Source organism: Sinocyclocheilus grahami, unplaced genomic scaffold, assembly GCF_001515645.1.
Source record: "Sinocyclocheilus grahami isolate Dianchi unplaced genomic scaffold, SAMN03320097.WGS_v1.1 scaffold25.1, whole genome shotgun sequence".
Classification (NCBI taxonomy): Eukaryota; Metazoa; Chordata; class Actinopteri; order Cypriniformes; family Cyprinidae; genus Sinocyclocheilus; species Sinocyclocheilus grahami.
In genome coordinates this window covers 3182169-3197297 of record NW_015505204.1, presented here as the reverse complement: position 1 = coordinate 3197297, position 15129 = coordinate 3182169, and the positions used below count along the sequence as shown (strand labels likewise).

At 36.3% G+C, this 15129-nt stretch overlaps 1 protein-coding gene across 1 annotated transcript in view; it reads right to left on the bottom strand.

Annotated features, from left to right (window-relative positions):
- LOC107565061 (protein sidekick-1-like) overlaps positions 1 to 15129 on the bottom strand; it is a 214953-nt gene that overhangs the window by 2241 nt on the left and 197583 nt on the right. Inside the window, exons 30-42 of the mRNA XM_016250249.1 lie at positions 14428 to 14498; positions 13430 to 13562; positions 12812 to 12868; positions 12312 to 12413; positions 9468 to 9583; positions 7855 to 8041; positions 5542 to 5679; positions 5235 to 5396; positions 3657 to 3782; positions 3282 to 3446; positions 2340 to 2477; positions 1695 to 1815; positions 862 to 991 (exon numbers count right to left, since the gene is read on the bottom strand). Coding sequence (XP_016105735.1) covers positions 862 to 991; positions 1695 to 1815; positions 2340 to 2477; positions 3282 to 3446; positions 3657 to 3782; positions 5235 to 5396; positions 5542 to 5679; positions 7855 to 8041; positions 9468 to 9583; positions 12312 to 12413; positions 12812 to 12868; positions 13430 to 13562; positions 14428 to 14498 — 1646 coding nt within the window. The remainder of the gene's footprint in view (positions 1 to 861; positions 992 to 1694; positions 1816 to 2339; positions 2478 to 3281; positions 3447 to 3656; positions 3783 to 5234; positions 5397 to 5541; positions 5680 to 7854; positions 8042 to 9467; positions 9584 to 12311; positions 12414 to 12811; positions 12869 to 13429; positions 13563 to 14427; positions 14499 to 15129) is intronic.

Sequence of the window (15129 nt, the reverse complement as noted above, 5' to 3'; positions counted from 1 at the left end):
GTACGCCATTATTTTACTTTTTGTAAAAGTAAAACTCATTTGTAAGCAGAATGTCTTTGTATACCAAACTAATTCAAGCATTTAAGTACGCCTTTATATCAAAAGGTTTTCAAATTGGAACAATTAATTAAAATATTTTAGTGAAGTGTGTCCAAACCTTTGACTAGTAGTGCAGAATAAAACAGCCTCAGATATTACATTACAGTAACATTTAATCATTTACACATGCAACTCACAAGTGAGGACAATGGAAGCAATCAAACCAACAAAAAAGCAACATTATGTTTGATATAACGGCAGTATTCATATCATGTGATTGTACTACATTTTTAAATAATTATTTATTTTAAATAAAAAATAAACAAAAGCTGTTCATTTATTTTTCATTTTAATAGGTTTAACATTTTAAAGTTCTGGGTAACACTTTAGCATATTAGCTGTTTATTAGTACTTATAAAGCACATATTAATGCCTTACTCTGCATGACCATATTTTAGATCCCTTAATCCTACCCCATACCGAAACTTAACAACTACCTTACTAACTAATAATAAGCAGCAAATTAGGAGTTTACTGAGGGAAAACTCTTAATTAATAGTGAATATGTGTTCCCTATTCTAAAGTGTTACCAAGTTCTGTTTTAGAATAAGTACATTTTCCTTTAGCAACTCACACTTGACTGAAGTTCAAAAGATGTAATGATGCTTAAAGGGGTCATATGATGTGATTTCAAATTTTCTGTTATTTTTAGCAGCATCATATGACCCCTTTAAGACATAAGATTTCTCTAAAACTCCGTCGTACCCCCATGGAAGTTGTTTATGTGTGTGTAGTCATGCGTTATTGGTGTAGTGTGTTTACCTCTGACTCTGACAGCTCAGTGGGTTTCTCTGTAAGCGTGGTACTCTCTGTTAAAGCAGCCCCATTGTAGCTGTTGCAGATGTCTTCATCAGAGTAGTGCAGACCACCTGGACTGGGCCGTGGAGGAGATCTGGAGATATCATAACATTATTACAAGCTGCTTGCACATATCCACAGAAGAGCTATTTCAAGAAAAATTGTATGTGGTGATACATTTTAAAGTGCCCCTATTATGGGTAATGAAAGGTTCATATTTTGGTTTTGGGAGTCCCCAGTTCAAAAAACACTTTCATTGTCTTATATGCATTTATTTTTTACCTTACTCTCAACGACTTCAAACGATTCGCTCATCTAATCTGCGGTGATTGGTCCGATTGGTCTCATTTTCATTTCATCATGCCTGTAATGCCTGATAAAGAGCACAGTGCTGCTTTGTGTACAGCCGTTACCGGCGAAACCGCTATTTTTACCACTCTACAAGCGGCACCTAGTGGCAAAGAATGAATTTTACCCAGTAACGGCTGTACACAAAGAAGCACTGTGCTCACAAACGCTGCTTTATCAGGCATTACAGACATGATGAAATGAAAATGAGACCAATCACCAGATTAGCGTCACGCAAAGGAGGGGTTTGGAAAAATGAATCGTTGAGCGAATCGCTTGGGTGTCGTTGAGCAAGTAAGGTAAAAATAAATGCATATTATAAGACAATGAATGTGTTTTTTGACCTTGCATGCATGTCAGCCTATTTTTGGGGACTCCCAAAACCAAAATATGAACCTTTCTTTACCCATAATAGGGGCACATTAATAGCAGTTCAGATGAAACCCCACCTTGTTCCATTCTTCTTTAGGAAAGAGCTCTTCACATTCAGATGTCTGCTGTTCAGCTCTAGAGCCGTGAAGCCGCCATTGTCAAGAGTTACAGACTCCTCTACTGTAGTAATGTGTTTTCCTGTGGGAGGAATTACATCCAAGTAATGACAACAAACACTGGGATGTGTAGACTGATTAACTACATTAACTATGAGCTATTTTTTTATGTATTTCATAGAATTACATTTTCCCCCAACAGCTACACAAGTGACTCATATGAAGCAACTACAAATACTTAAAATCTTTAAAAGCAAGACTTCCAGAAACCGTGTAGGAAGCAGAAGTATTGAGGTGGTATCATAAAATACAGTGATTGTATCAGGTGACAGTACTTTGATATATTCCACATTCGGTACCTCAAAAATACCACATTAATACCATCATAGTAGTGTCTAAAACCCTCTTGTGTCTAAATGACCCTTTAGATAGTTTTAGTTTTAATATTCATTATTTTGCCGATTACGTTTTTAACAATTAGCCCAAATTCATACTGGTTTAGAACAACATGAGAGTGAGTAAATGAAAACAGAATGTTCAGTGCTCAAAGCAGTTTCAATACAATACAAGCATATTATCGATTTATATTATTCTGTTTAGTCTCACCTGTTCCACAGCTCCTGTACTTCTTGTTCTGTCCCAACAGGAGCAAACCAAACACAACCATCAGAATGAAAATGAGACTGATCAAAGCCATGACGATCAGGAACCACCACTCCTCATAGAAAGGTGTTTCAGACAGAGCTACAACAGACAACAATTCTGCATTACAATACAACATATTGCTATTTTACTGTTGGCATTATAAACATCAGGGGAAAATGTATTATTATATTATATTATATTATATTACACACTACAGTTCATTACATTTTTTAAAAGAAATTATTACTTAATTATTTAACTCAATTATTTGCATAGTCAGCAAAGATACATTAAATTGATTTAAAAAAAGACAGTGAAGACATTTATAATATTACAAAAGATGTGTTTTCAACATTTATATTAATAATAAGAAATGTCTCTTGACCAGCAATTCAGCATATTGGAAAGATTTCTAATATTAAAATAGATAACAGTATTTTGCTTCAGTGTGTATAAGAGAATTCTTTCAGAAATACACATATAATATAATATAATATATAAAAAAATAGTAGTAATTTCAACAGCACCAAATAAGTCTTCAGTATTTTTTTAATTTACTTATGGATGAGTGAATGTTCAGCTGTGTGACACTAGATGGGAGTAGATGCCAGAAAGTGAGTCTATAGTGCTCCACAGTTCAAACATCCTCACTGAAGTAGAATGCCTCCCAGATGCTTGAAAATGAAGTGGAATACTAATGTCCATACTCTAAACAGCAAAATTATGAAAAATGAATTGTGATATAGTATGCAATTGACATTAGTCAGGGAAAATACTGTATCTGATGTGATGTAGCCTAAACAAAAACAAAGCTGTGGGACAGACATAGAGTCTGTTGAGTGGGTTGTCAGTCGCATCACTGTTGAATATAATGCAGTGGTATGATATAATGAGGAAGATTACCAGACATTGCAGTGGAAGGTGGACTGGGATCGCCATAACCGAAACGATTGACAGCGATGACACGGAATTCATAGGCCACACCTGAGCGTAGGCGGTCCAGACTGATGGTGTACGAGAAGCTGCCAGGTGGGAGATGCTTGACAAACGTATCCCATAATCCTTCATCTGGAAATGCAGGATTTCAAAAGCAGGAGGGGGAGTAATTGGTTGCCACAGAGGAGAAGAAAGATGGAAGAGGTGGAAGTGAAAAGAGGAAGGTTAACTGAGAATAAGTCTGGTATTGCAACACCATGTAATGCACGAGATGAATAACTTATAATGAGGAAGTTAAAGGTAGATGTGAAGACAGCAGACGGACTAGGAAGTGCTGCTTACCTGATGGACGAGTCTCAATGACATATCCTGTGACAGGTCCCGCCCCTTCTGCGCCCTCTGACCAATGAAGCGTCAAAGCTGATGCAGACTTTGTGACCGAGGTCTGCAAGGGCGAACCGGGGGAGCCTATGAAATATAAGGCATATTATTCCTTTCTGAATAATCAATAACAGCACAAACCGCAGTTCCTAAAATGGTTCTATCAATCATAACAGTTCAGACTGCAGTACAGGCTTCAAAATGTAGGCTGATAACTGAATAACTACTTTCTACTGCTTGCAACTAAGGATCTTAAGACAGGCAGCGCTGCTGTTCTAAAGTGGTTTAGACTGGATAAAGGTCACACTGAAGCTGTAGGGATATATCTTCTTCAAAACAAGTTCTTTATTGGCCACTGTGACCTGACAACACTCACATTCAGTATACTGGTAACACACTTCATTTCCCACAAATCCTTTCACCTTTTAAATAAACTAGCTGATGGTAAATGTCATGTTTTAATTGACATGTTCTCTGTAACACAGATTCAGAATGTTTTCTTTCTCGATTTATTTTTCCTGTGTCAATGACTAATCATCAACCAAAATACTCATATCACTAGGAAAAATTCCCTTAGTATTACCATAGTATTTGGATATGTACCATGGTAAAATCATTAATCAAGTTAGCAAGTCAGTCAATCAATCTTTTTTTATTTTATTTTATTTAAATTAGTGTAGAAAGTAGAAAGTTAACATTTTTATACTGGAAACTTGTTGGCTGCATTTGCTTTGCTATTTGTTCCTACTCATCCACTAATTAATTAATAAAAAAAAAATATATATATTTTTTTATTATTTATTTACTTTTTTGTGCAAAGAAATTCTGTAGAGACATGTCTTTATCTACAAAGCTACATTCAACCACTTACGGTCTTTAAGGTTACCAGAAACATACATTTACTCTAATGTGTTCACATTTTAGACTGGTAGCGTACCCTGGAGTACCATGTTAATACCATGGTATATGAATGAAACATTTAGTACCATGGGATATATACTAGTGACACTGCATTGTTTGCTCAAAATTCTGGCCAATTACACTAGAGCTCATACTCCTTCATAATCCATACCGACCACTCAGAGTCCACCGTTCCTACATGAATCAACTGCACCTCATCTGAAGAACATTTTAAACTGAAGGCGGTCTGTGTGAGGCCCAGCGTCCCACCTCAATGAAGGCGCTGTGTCTTGAGAATGAACAGTTGCTCAAAGGCTACACGAAATCACATTCCAATTACAGTGCACTAATCAAACCATGAAGTTCACACAGCCCTATTTTAATTTCCATCTTCAACTAATTCTAAGAATTAAAATAATGAAATGCTATCTTCCTGGTAGGTCCCAGGTTTTAGAAAAGTGTTTTTTTTAGTAAAGCACTAGTTATATGCAGTCATTTCATATTCAACAATTAATTTAATCCATAGAAAGCCTCCAGCGCTGGTGTCTGTAACTGCAGGGGATGTTTCTTTCTTCCCCAATTATTGTGGGATTTATTATGGAAGTATTATTATGCATTATTATTCATATTTACACATACCTTCCACTGGTCCTGCTGTGATATTGGCTTCCAGTTCGGGTCCGTAACTAATAGTTCTGGCTTGAACCTTGAAGCGATAGGTCACACCCCTCATCAGGTCACGAACCTTCAGCCAGCGTTGCCAGTTCCCCTTGATCTCCACTGTAACTGTCTTACTGACACCTGTCAAAAGAAGGGACTTTATGAATACTGCATAACATTTACCTGTACTCAAAACTAAAAACATTTCATTCTTTTTTTGTTCATTTCAATTCGAATAATGATTTTACTGCATGTTTTCTCTTACTCTTCCTTATATCCTGCTCACCATGAACTGGTGCGGTGGGCTCATAGACCACTCTGTAGCCTTCCACCACTCCATTGGGCTGCAGAGGACCTCCCCATGACACATTCAGGGAGCTTCCTGTCACCTCCGAAAACACCACGTGGCTGGGTGCTCCAGGAGCTTCAGAGAGAAAGACACAGAGAAGTTAAAAATCTCAAAAACATTCTAGCATAGACTTCTTCTAAATATAAAGTATATACATAACAAAAAATCTGGGGTCAGTAAGATACATTGTTTTTTATTAATTAATACTTTTATTCAATAAGGATGCATTAAACTGATCAAAAAAATGACAGTAAAGACATTAATAATGAAAGAATCCTGAAATCCAAAAATGTATTACAGTTTCTACAAAAATATTAAGCAGCATGTTTTTAACTTTGATAATAATAAGAAATGTTACTTGAGCACCAAATCCTGAAGGATCATGTGACACTGAAGACTGAAAATGTAACTTTGCCATAACAAGAATAAATCATATTCAAATATATTCAAATAGAAAACAGTTACTTTAAATTTTATTTTTTTAAATGATATTTTACTGTATTTTTGATCAAATAAATGCAGACTTGGTGAGCATAAGAGACTTCTTTCAAAACTGTTGAAAAATACTGCAACCTCAAATTTTTTTAACTATGTACATATAGAGGGATCAAAAACAGTCAAACTAAATATGCTTCTGTTCTTTAAACACTTTTTGTCTGTACAAATGATATGATCAGAATCACAATTCAAATGAAAAGTTGAGTTGATGAAGGAATGACATCTGTACATGTGCCTAAAAAGTACTTGCACTGCTAAAAGGACGATTTAGTGTTCCAGTAATAATTATTAAAGTGCTTTAAAAAACGTGAGCTGTACATTTCTGCTTTTAAACTGCATTGTCTTACATCTTAAAATGTCCTTTGTCAGTGCATTACAGTAAACACATTTTTTTGTTAAAAAATGTCACTAATGCTATCAACAAAACTTGAACATAGAACATTAAAGGGATAGTTCACCCAAAAAATTACAATTCTGTCACTTCCTCACCCTCAAGTTGGTCTAAACTTGAATTCTTTCTTCTGTTAAATACGAAAGAAGATATTTTTAAGAATGCGAGTAAACAGTTGTTGGTAGCCACGTCCATAGTATTGAGGAAAAAAATAAAAACTATGAAAGTCAATGGCTACCAGCAACTGTTTGGTTAACAACATTCTTCAAATTTTCTTCTTTTGTGTTCAACAAAAGAAAGAACTCAAGTTTGGAGAAACTTGAGGGTGAGGAAATGATGACAGCATTTTTTAATCAAAGGCTTAGTCAGACTTGGACTTGTTTCTATTCGCCAAATCTTGCTTAAAGTCCCCATGAAATCAAAATTAAAGTTTTTTGGGTGTTAGTATCAATATGTTAGTCTTAAGGTTATCTATAAGGCAGTGTGCTCCAAAACAGTGACAAAATTCGCATTTAGAAGATATAAGCATTCAAAGCTTGCAGTTTGTCACTTACGCCAAAATGGCTCAACGATTTTTTTTGACGTCACATCGTACTTCAGCTTCTCATCAAACTTTCTGTCCAATCAAATGCTCTCTAGAATCCGAAGCGCCCGCCCCCTACACTATAAAATAGTGAAGCCGCGGCTGAAATCAGTCACTTGTCCACAGAATTAGTATTTTCTGTACAGTGAATGGCACATAGTGCACTATATAGGGGACAGGGAACAATTCAAACAGTGTAAATATGCTTTACATTGAGGAAAAAAAGAAGTCTGGTTTCGCGCTGTGTCACGCTAACCACCGCACCACACACACACTCTGCTCTGGTCCAGAGACACGATAGCACGGAGTGGATCACATGCGCGAGTCGGCGCAGACCACAAAATGTATCAGAGCTATTTGAATTCTACACAGAATGCTATATTTTATAGCAATATGGATGATATTGTGGCTGGCATACCCTGTCAAATGCGGCTTTACGGAGCTCAACGGCTCTAAATGGCTCTAGCCCAAGCTGTGATGTAAACGAACGCTATTGGCTATTTTAAAAAGGGGCCAGGCTGCTTGATATTTCCCGCCCTGTCTTCCTGTTTCAGTTAAAATGACATCAACACAGAGTAACGCTGCGTGTTTCTAAGCATTTCAGGGGACCTTTAAAGACTCTTAACTGGGGTTATAGCAACAACCTCCACATTTAGTTCCTTAATGGAAGCAGTAATAGTAGGAAAATGACATGGTCTGATAATGTTTTGCACGTCTCGGATGGTTGGCTGGCGCTCATGCGTCTGGATGAGCATAACAGGATCTCAGTGGGACTCACCAGCCTGCAGGGTGCGTCCTTCACGGGCTGCACTGAGCGGTCCATCCCCCGCCGTGTTAAATGCAGACAGTTGCACAAGGTAGTTGGTGTAGGATGTCAGGTTCTTCAGGTGCACGGCTGTATCTGGAACAAACAAAACTAGCTCCTTCTCAGTCTCATTCTGCCTGTTCTTTTCCCAGTAATGGATCTGAGGGAAGAAGTGAATGACACATAGACATACTTAAAAGAATAGTTCACCCAAAAATGAAAAAACTGTATATTTTGAAGATTTCAAGCAATTTCAATCATAAAAAAGTGGAAGTAGTCTCTTATGCTCACCAAGGCTGCTTTTTTTTTCTTCAAATAAATGCATATTGTGAAATATTATTACAATTTAAAATAAATACCTTTTATCTGAATATATTTTATAATGTAATGTATTCCTGTGATGGCAAAGTTCAATTTACTGCAGTCTTCAGTGTCGCATGATCCTTCAGAAATCATTCTAATATGTTGATTTGGTGCTCAAGAAACATTTCTTCTTATTATCAATTCTGAAAACTGTGCTGCTTAATATTTTTGTGGAAACCGTGATATATATTTTATCAAGATTTTCTAGTAAATAGAAAGTTCAAAAGAACAGCATTTATTTGAAATAGAAATCTTTTCTAATATTATAATGGTTTACTGTCACTTCTGATCAATTTAATATGTTTTTGATGAATAAAAGTATTAATTCCTTTAAAAAAATTATATGGACCCCAATTAGTGTATCTTCTTATATTTATGATATATTTTTTTATAATATATGTGCTATATTTTGGAAGTTTACTGCATTGTCCATTCATTAAGCAACTAAGTACATTTTAAGAATGTCTTCTTTTGTGTTCCAAGGTAAAAAAAAAAAGAAGTCATATGAATTCGGAACAACATGAGTGTGAGGAAATGATGACAAAATGTTCATTTTTGGGAAACTAATCCTTTAAATACACATACACACACTAAAATTAGACTTGAATGAAATATGTATATCCATGAAGTGATACTTTGTGTGTTTGTGGACAGAACAGAAGGATTCATAACCAGTTCCTGTTCAAATCTCTATGAGAGACAGATGTACAGATGGCGTAAATAGGAAAACAACGGTGGAAGCTAATGCGGTGAAATCAACAGATGACAGTGAGATAAGGGAAGACAGACTGCAGATGAACGACAGTTTATTTATGCCGGTAAACAGATGGACTGCCTGACTGATTTTGGAAAATACTTTTCATCAAATTCAGAGCTGATTAAACAACTGAACATTATGTATTCATGCATTAAAATGATCAACCCAGAGTGTACAATGTGACAAACACAACGAGTGCATGGGAATTATGGGTCATTTCTATTGGTGTAAATATGCATTTGACAAATAAAAACACAGAATTTAATAAACAATTACAATTATTAATACCTATTGTCTTATGGCCATTCACACAGGATGCCTTCTTGCAGCTGTCTGCACTATTTATGTAAACATAAATCTTTGATCTTTGTAATGCATTTTACTGTTTTTTTTGTTTTGTTTTGTATTTGTGAATTGTATGGATCATATTTTGTGTATGTATGTGGGTAAAAAAAATTATCATCACCTTGTATCCTTGAATATTTCCGTTTTGTGTTTCGACAGGTGGAGGCTGCCACTCTACATCCAGCTGACTAGAGGACACAGATTTCACCTGTATGTTCTGAGGAGCCACTGAAGGAGCTGTGAACACACACACACACACACACACACAAATGTATGATTTTAAATAGAGCAACAAACAAATCAAACGTGCATGTGTCAACAGCGGACAGGATGAGAATACCACAGAGGGAAAACCATTTACTTCATAGACTACAGTATCTGTCTCATATAAAGGCCAAATGTCACATGACATTTCTCTGTGGCACAATGGACAGTGACTAAACGGAAAGGAAAGAGGTTTAGTGATTTATTGACACACTGAAATGTGTAAAACATAATGTCTTATAAAACTTTAGCTTTTCATTCAAGAACAAGTTTTTGGTGTTCTCCTTTTTCTCTCATGTAGTCACTATTGTGGCGCTAAACTATTAAACAGAGTGTGTGATTTATGCATTATATTTTGTTTGTTTAATTCAGGATACATTAAATTAATCAAAAGTGATTTTTTTTAATATTACAAAAGATATCTATTTCAAATAAATGCTGTTCTTTTGAACTTTATATTCATTAATGAATCCAGAAAAAAATGATCATAGTTTCCACAAAAATATTATACCATTGATAATAATATGAAATGTTTCTTGAGCAGCCAATCAGCATATTACAATGATTTCTGAAGGATCATGTGACACTGAAGACTGCAGTAATGATGCTGAAAATTCAGCTTTACCATCAAAGGAATAAATTACATTTGAAAATATATTAAAATAGATTTCAAATTTGAATAATATTTCATAATTTTACTGTATTTTTGAACAAATAAATGCAGCCTTGGTGGGCATAAATTAATAAAATATCTGTTGCTTCATGTTATGGTCAGTTTGTGTTACTTTAGGCTGTATGTGTCAAATCCTCATTTCAGCTCATTCTACACTCCTATAATGAAAGATGTGTAATTAAGATGGCCTTGTTGTCTTCATGTGTTAAAGTCATGCCAGAGGGATGCTATATTTAATGATGTGCCCCTTATTCGGATCTTTGGGAGAGGTCAGATGTGCAAACTAATCTGATTTGTGCACATGGCTCATTTTTTAAATTAGCTTAGGTAATGGGCTTTCATAATGCTCTACATATCAGATGAGTTTACAATCAAATTTGGTTTGACATGTACTGTGACACACGTTCACATTCAACTCAGCCATATAGACTGAAGAGAGGTCATTTAGACTTTTATACAGCATTCAGGAAAGCTCTTGTATATAAGTATATAATTTCAGCGATTCCTATCTATATTTACACAATGAGGTAAAGCATAGAACTTATATTTTGACACATTTCTGATGTCTGTTTACTTTCACTTAAGACATAACTGATTGTTTTCGTATTAATACCACACCAGACAGCACATCGCTGGTGAAATTGATCTGCGCTGCATAGTGGAAACTGGTCTGTGACACATTATCAATAGGTCACGCAAATGGATCCATTGCGCGTTGTCTAATGGGTTGTGCAGATAATTGGTCAACATTGCACGATTCAAGTCTCACTTTTCTTTTCCATACAGCTCATAACTACAAACCCGATTCCAAAAAAGTTGGGACACTGTACAAATTGTGAATAAAAACAGAATGCAATGATGTGGAAATTTCAAATTTCAATATTTTATTCAGAATACAACAGATGACATATCAAATGTTTAAACTGAGAAAATGTATCATTTTAAGGGAAAAATAAGTTCATTTTAAATTTCATGGCATCAACACATCTCAAAAAAGTTGGGACAAGGCCATGTTTACCACTGTGTGGCATCCCCTCTTCTTTTTATAACAGTCTGCAAACGTCTGGGGACTGAGACAAGTTGCTCAAGTTTAGGAATAGGAATGTTGTCCCATTCTTGTCTAATACAGGCTTCTAGTTGCTCAACTGTCTTAGGTCTTCTTTGTCACATCTTCCTCTTTATGATGCACCAAATGTTTTCTATAAGGGCTCGAAGATCACGGGCATCCAGTATGGTTTTCCGGCCTTGACCCTTACGCACAGAGGTTGTTCCAGATTCTCTGAATCTTTGGATGGTATTATGCACTGTAGATGATGATAACTTTAAACTCTTTGCAATTTTTCTCTGAGAAACTCCTTTCTGATATTGCTCCACTATTTTTCACCGCAGCATTGGGGGAATTGGTGATCCTCTGCCCATCTTGACTTCTGAGAGACACTGCCACTCTGAGAGGCTCTTTTTATACCCAATCATGTTGCCAATTGACCTAATAAGTTGCAAATTGGTCCTCCAGCTGTTCCTTATATGTACATTTAACTTTTCCGGCCACTTATTGCTACCTGTCCCAACTTTTTTGGAACGTGTAGCTCTCATGAAATCCAAAATGAGCCAATATTTGGCATGACATTTCAAAATGTCCCACTTTCAACATTTGATATGTTATCTATATTCTATTGTGAATAAAATATAAGTTTATGAGATTTGTAAATTATTCCATTCCTTTTTTACTCACAATTTGTACAGTGTCCCAACTTTTTTGGAATCGGGTTTGTATATAAAAACAGGTTGTGTGACTTTGAGGAAGTATTGCATATAGCATGCAACTATCACTTGTGTGCAAATGCATTCCTTGTTATCATTACCCAAGCGCTAAGTTCTCAGACCAGACCAAGTAAGTCTGATGATCAGATATTAGATTTAAAATCAAACAACTACACTTCAAAAAAGCACTCTGGGTTTCCCAAAGTTTGTGGTCCAAGTTTTAGAGCTGAGCCATAGCAGTGATCTTAATAAGGCATAAAAACATACCTGCTTCTCCCACAAACACCTCAACAGGTGCACTTGAAGGGCTCTCTCCAACAACATTAAATGCTGTCAGGACAATCGTGTATCGTCTGTACTTGCTGAGCTCTGAAATACACCAATAAAGATGAAGAAAAATAAGATGGAAGGTGCAGTCAAAGAGTTTTGAGGTACTAGTTTAGAGAAATGCAGAGAAAAAGACCCCAAAAATGTAAAACTAGTCAACGGAAGAGGGACATGGATATGAGATAATGGGTGTGGAAATGAGGTGGAGAACGAAATAGATTTACATTTTTCCCCTTCCTCACAGCAAATAGTGACAGGACCAGAGGCAAAACAACAAAGCACAAAGACTAGGGGAAGTGTTTGTTATAGCGGTAGAGGAGATCAGAGGATTGAACAGGGAGTTTGAAAGCCTTCGGGCTTGAATGTGACTCTGTTAACACTTCAAAGATTACAACTATTGAAACAACTCAGCAATTAAAATAATATCAAAATATACTTACGCGTTAATTCAAATTCTGTTAATGAAGGGCTGCTCACTGTCTTAAAAGTGCTCTTAGCTGTTTGAGTTGTGAAATAAACCCAGAGAGAGAGAGGAAAAGAGAATAAGAGAGAGAAATTACACAAGGGACATTGTTTAATATGCACAGAAGACAAAACAGTCAGCTGAAACAGAAAGTAGCACAACATGGACAAAATATATTTATAACTGGAAAAATATATATATTAGGAATATGGTACCATTATGAAAAACAACACATTTCACCTAGTAACAAAAAATCTAATTCAAAACATTAATTTCAGTAATAAACAAAAATTCTAGCTGTGAAGGCAAAAGCAGAAAGATATAGATAGATAGATAGATAGATAGATAGATAGATAGATAGATAGATAGATAGATAGATAGATAGATAGAGACAGACAGACAGACAGATAGATAGATAGATAGATAGATAGATAGATAGATAGATAGATAGATAGATAGATAGAGATAGGAAGACAGCTAAATAGAACGACAGAAAGACAGACTGATAGATAAACTGAATGATAGACAGATCGATAGATAGAACGACGGACAAACAGTTAGACAGAACTACAGACAATCAGACAGACAGACTAACCTCTGAACTCCGGACTGATTGTTGATTGGTTGGTTGCTGTCAATGGCTCGTCTGGACTGTTTTCACGTGGAAGTTCCCGGTAATACACGCGATATCCCACAAGAATCCCATTGACAGTTCCCTCTGCAGGCGGCTGCAGACACAGATACATATCGAGTTTCAGTCAGTCTCCAAGTAGCAAACTGCCGTTTTAATTACTCCATTTAACTCGGGCTAGGAAATATTCACCTGACTTTTCAGCATATGACCTGTGATGCTACTTAATGAAAGAATGTTAAAGACAGTGCCTATGCTGTCTGCTGCCGGCTAATTAGCAGTTCGAGACGGTGACAGAAAGTAATTACCGCACAATGCACGTCAGCCCAGGAGATAGCACAGATCAACAGAGGACAAGTTAGCCGAGACCACAGGTCAGTAAAGGCTTGATCTGGTTGTTCTTACTCTGACTCACTCTAACATGCGTTCTCACTCTCCTATTCTATTATGGACGTGTCTTATTTAGTATGTGATCAGTGTTATAGGCAAAGTTAATTAAGACGGGGTCAAAACAGGCCAGCTTTGTAAATGTATCCGTATGTGTGTGAATAGATAGAGGATGTACGTGAAATGACTGCTAACTAATTAGAGGGTAAAGAGTAAGGCTAAGAACCTGCTTGCCAAACATAATTAACATTGAGAGGTGCAGCGGAATACTTTGCACACAAGTCTGCTATTAAACGTTGTTGGACAATTTGAACCCCTGAACCTTCAGTTAAATGGAAAGACAGGAAAAGTTCCTGTGACACCTACTCGTGCTAAAGCTGTTTCAAAACTTAGTGGGCATTGTAAGCATCACAGGCATGCTGTCCACATGAGGACTCCTCCAACATTTAGACAATGTTTTGATGATAAGGCAATCCCATAACACACTGCAACAAGGTTTACTGTTCAAAAATTTGGGCTGGTAAAGATGTTTTTGAAAAAAAGTATTGTTAACTCTTTGTTTTACAGTGTTTTACCTGCCATTGGACAATCACAGATGTTGTGGTTGAAGGTTTGATGTTCAAAATGACAGGCGCTTCATCTGGCACTGTAATACACAGACAAACACATTCAATCAATCAATTAATTAATCAATAAGTCTATCTATCTATCTATCTATCTATCTATCTATCTATCTATCTATCTATCTATCGTTCGTCTGTCTGTCTATCTATCGTTCGTTCGTCTGTCTGTCTGTCTGTCTGTCTGTCTGTCTGTCTGTCTGTCTGTCTGTCTATCTATCTATCTATCTATCATTCGTCTGTCTGTCTGTTTGTCTATCTATCGTTCGTCTGTCTCTCTGTCTGTCTGTCTATCTATTGTTCGTCTGTCTCTCTGTCTGTCTGTCTATCTATTGTTCGTCTGTCTGTCTGTCTGTCTATCTATCGTTCGTTCGTTCGTCTGTCTGTCTGTCTGTCTGTCTGTTTGTCTATCTATCTATCTATCGTTCGTCTGTCTGTCTATCTATTTATCTATCGTCTGTCTGTCTGTCTATCTATCTATCTATCGTTCGTCTGTCTGTCTGTCTGTCTATCTATCTATCATTCGTCTGTCTGTCTGTCTGTCTATCTATCGTTCGTCTGTCTGTCTATCTATTTATCTATCGTCTGTCTGTCTGTCTATCTATCGATCTATCGTTCGTCTGTCTGTCTGTCTGTCTATCTATCTATCTATCATTC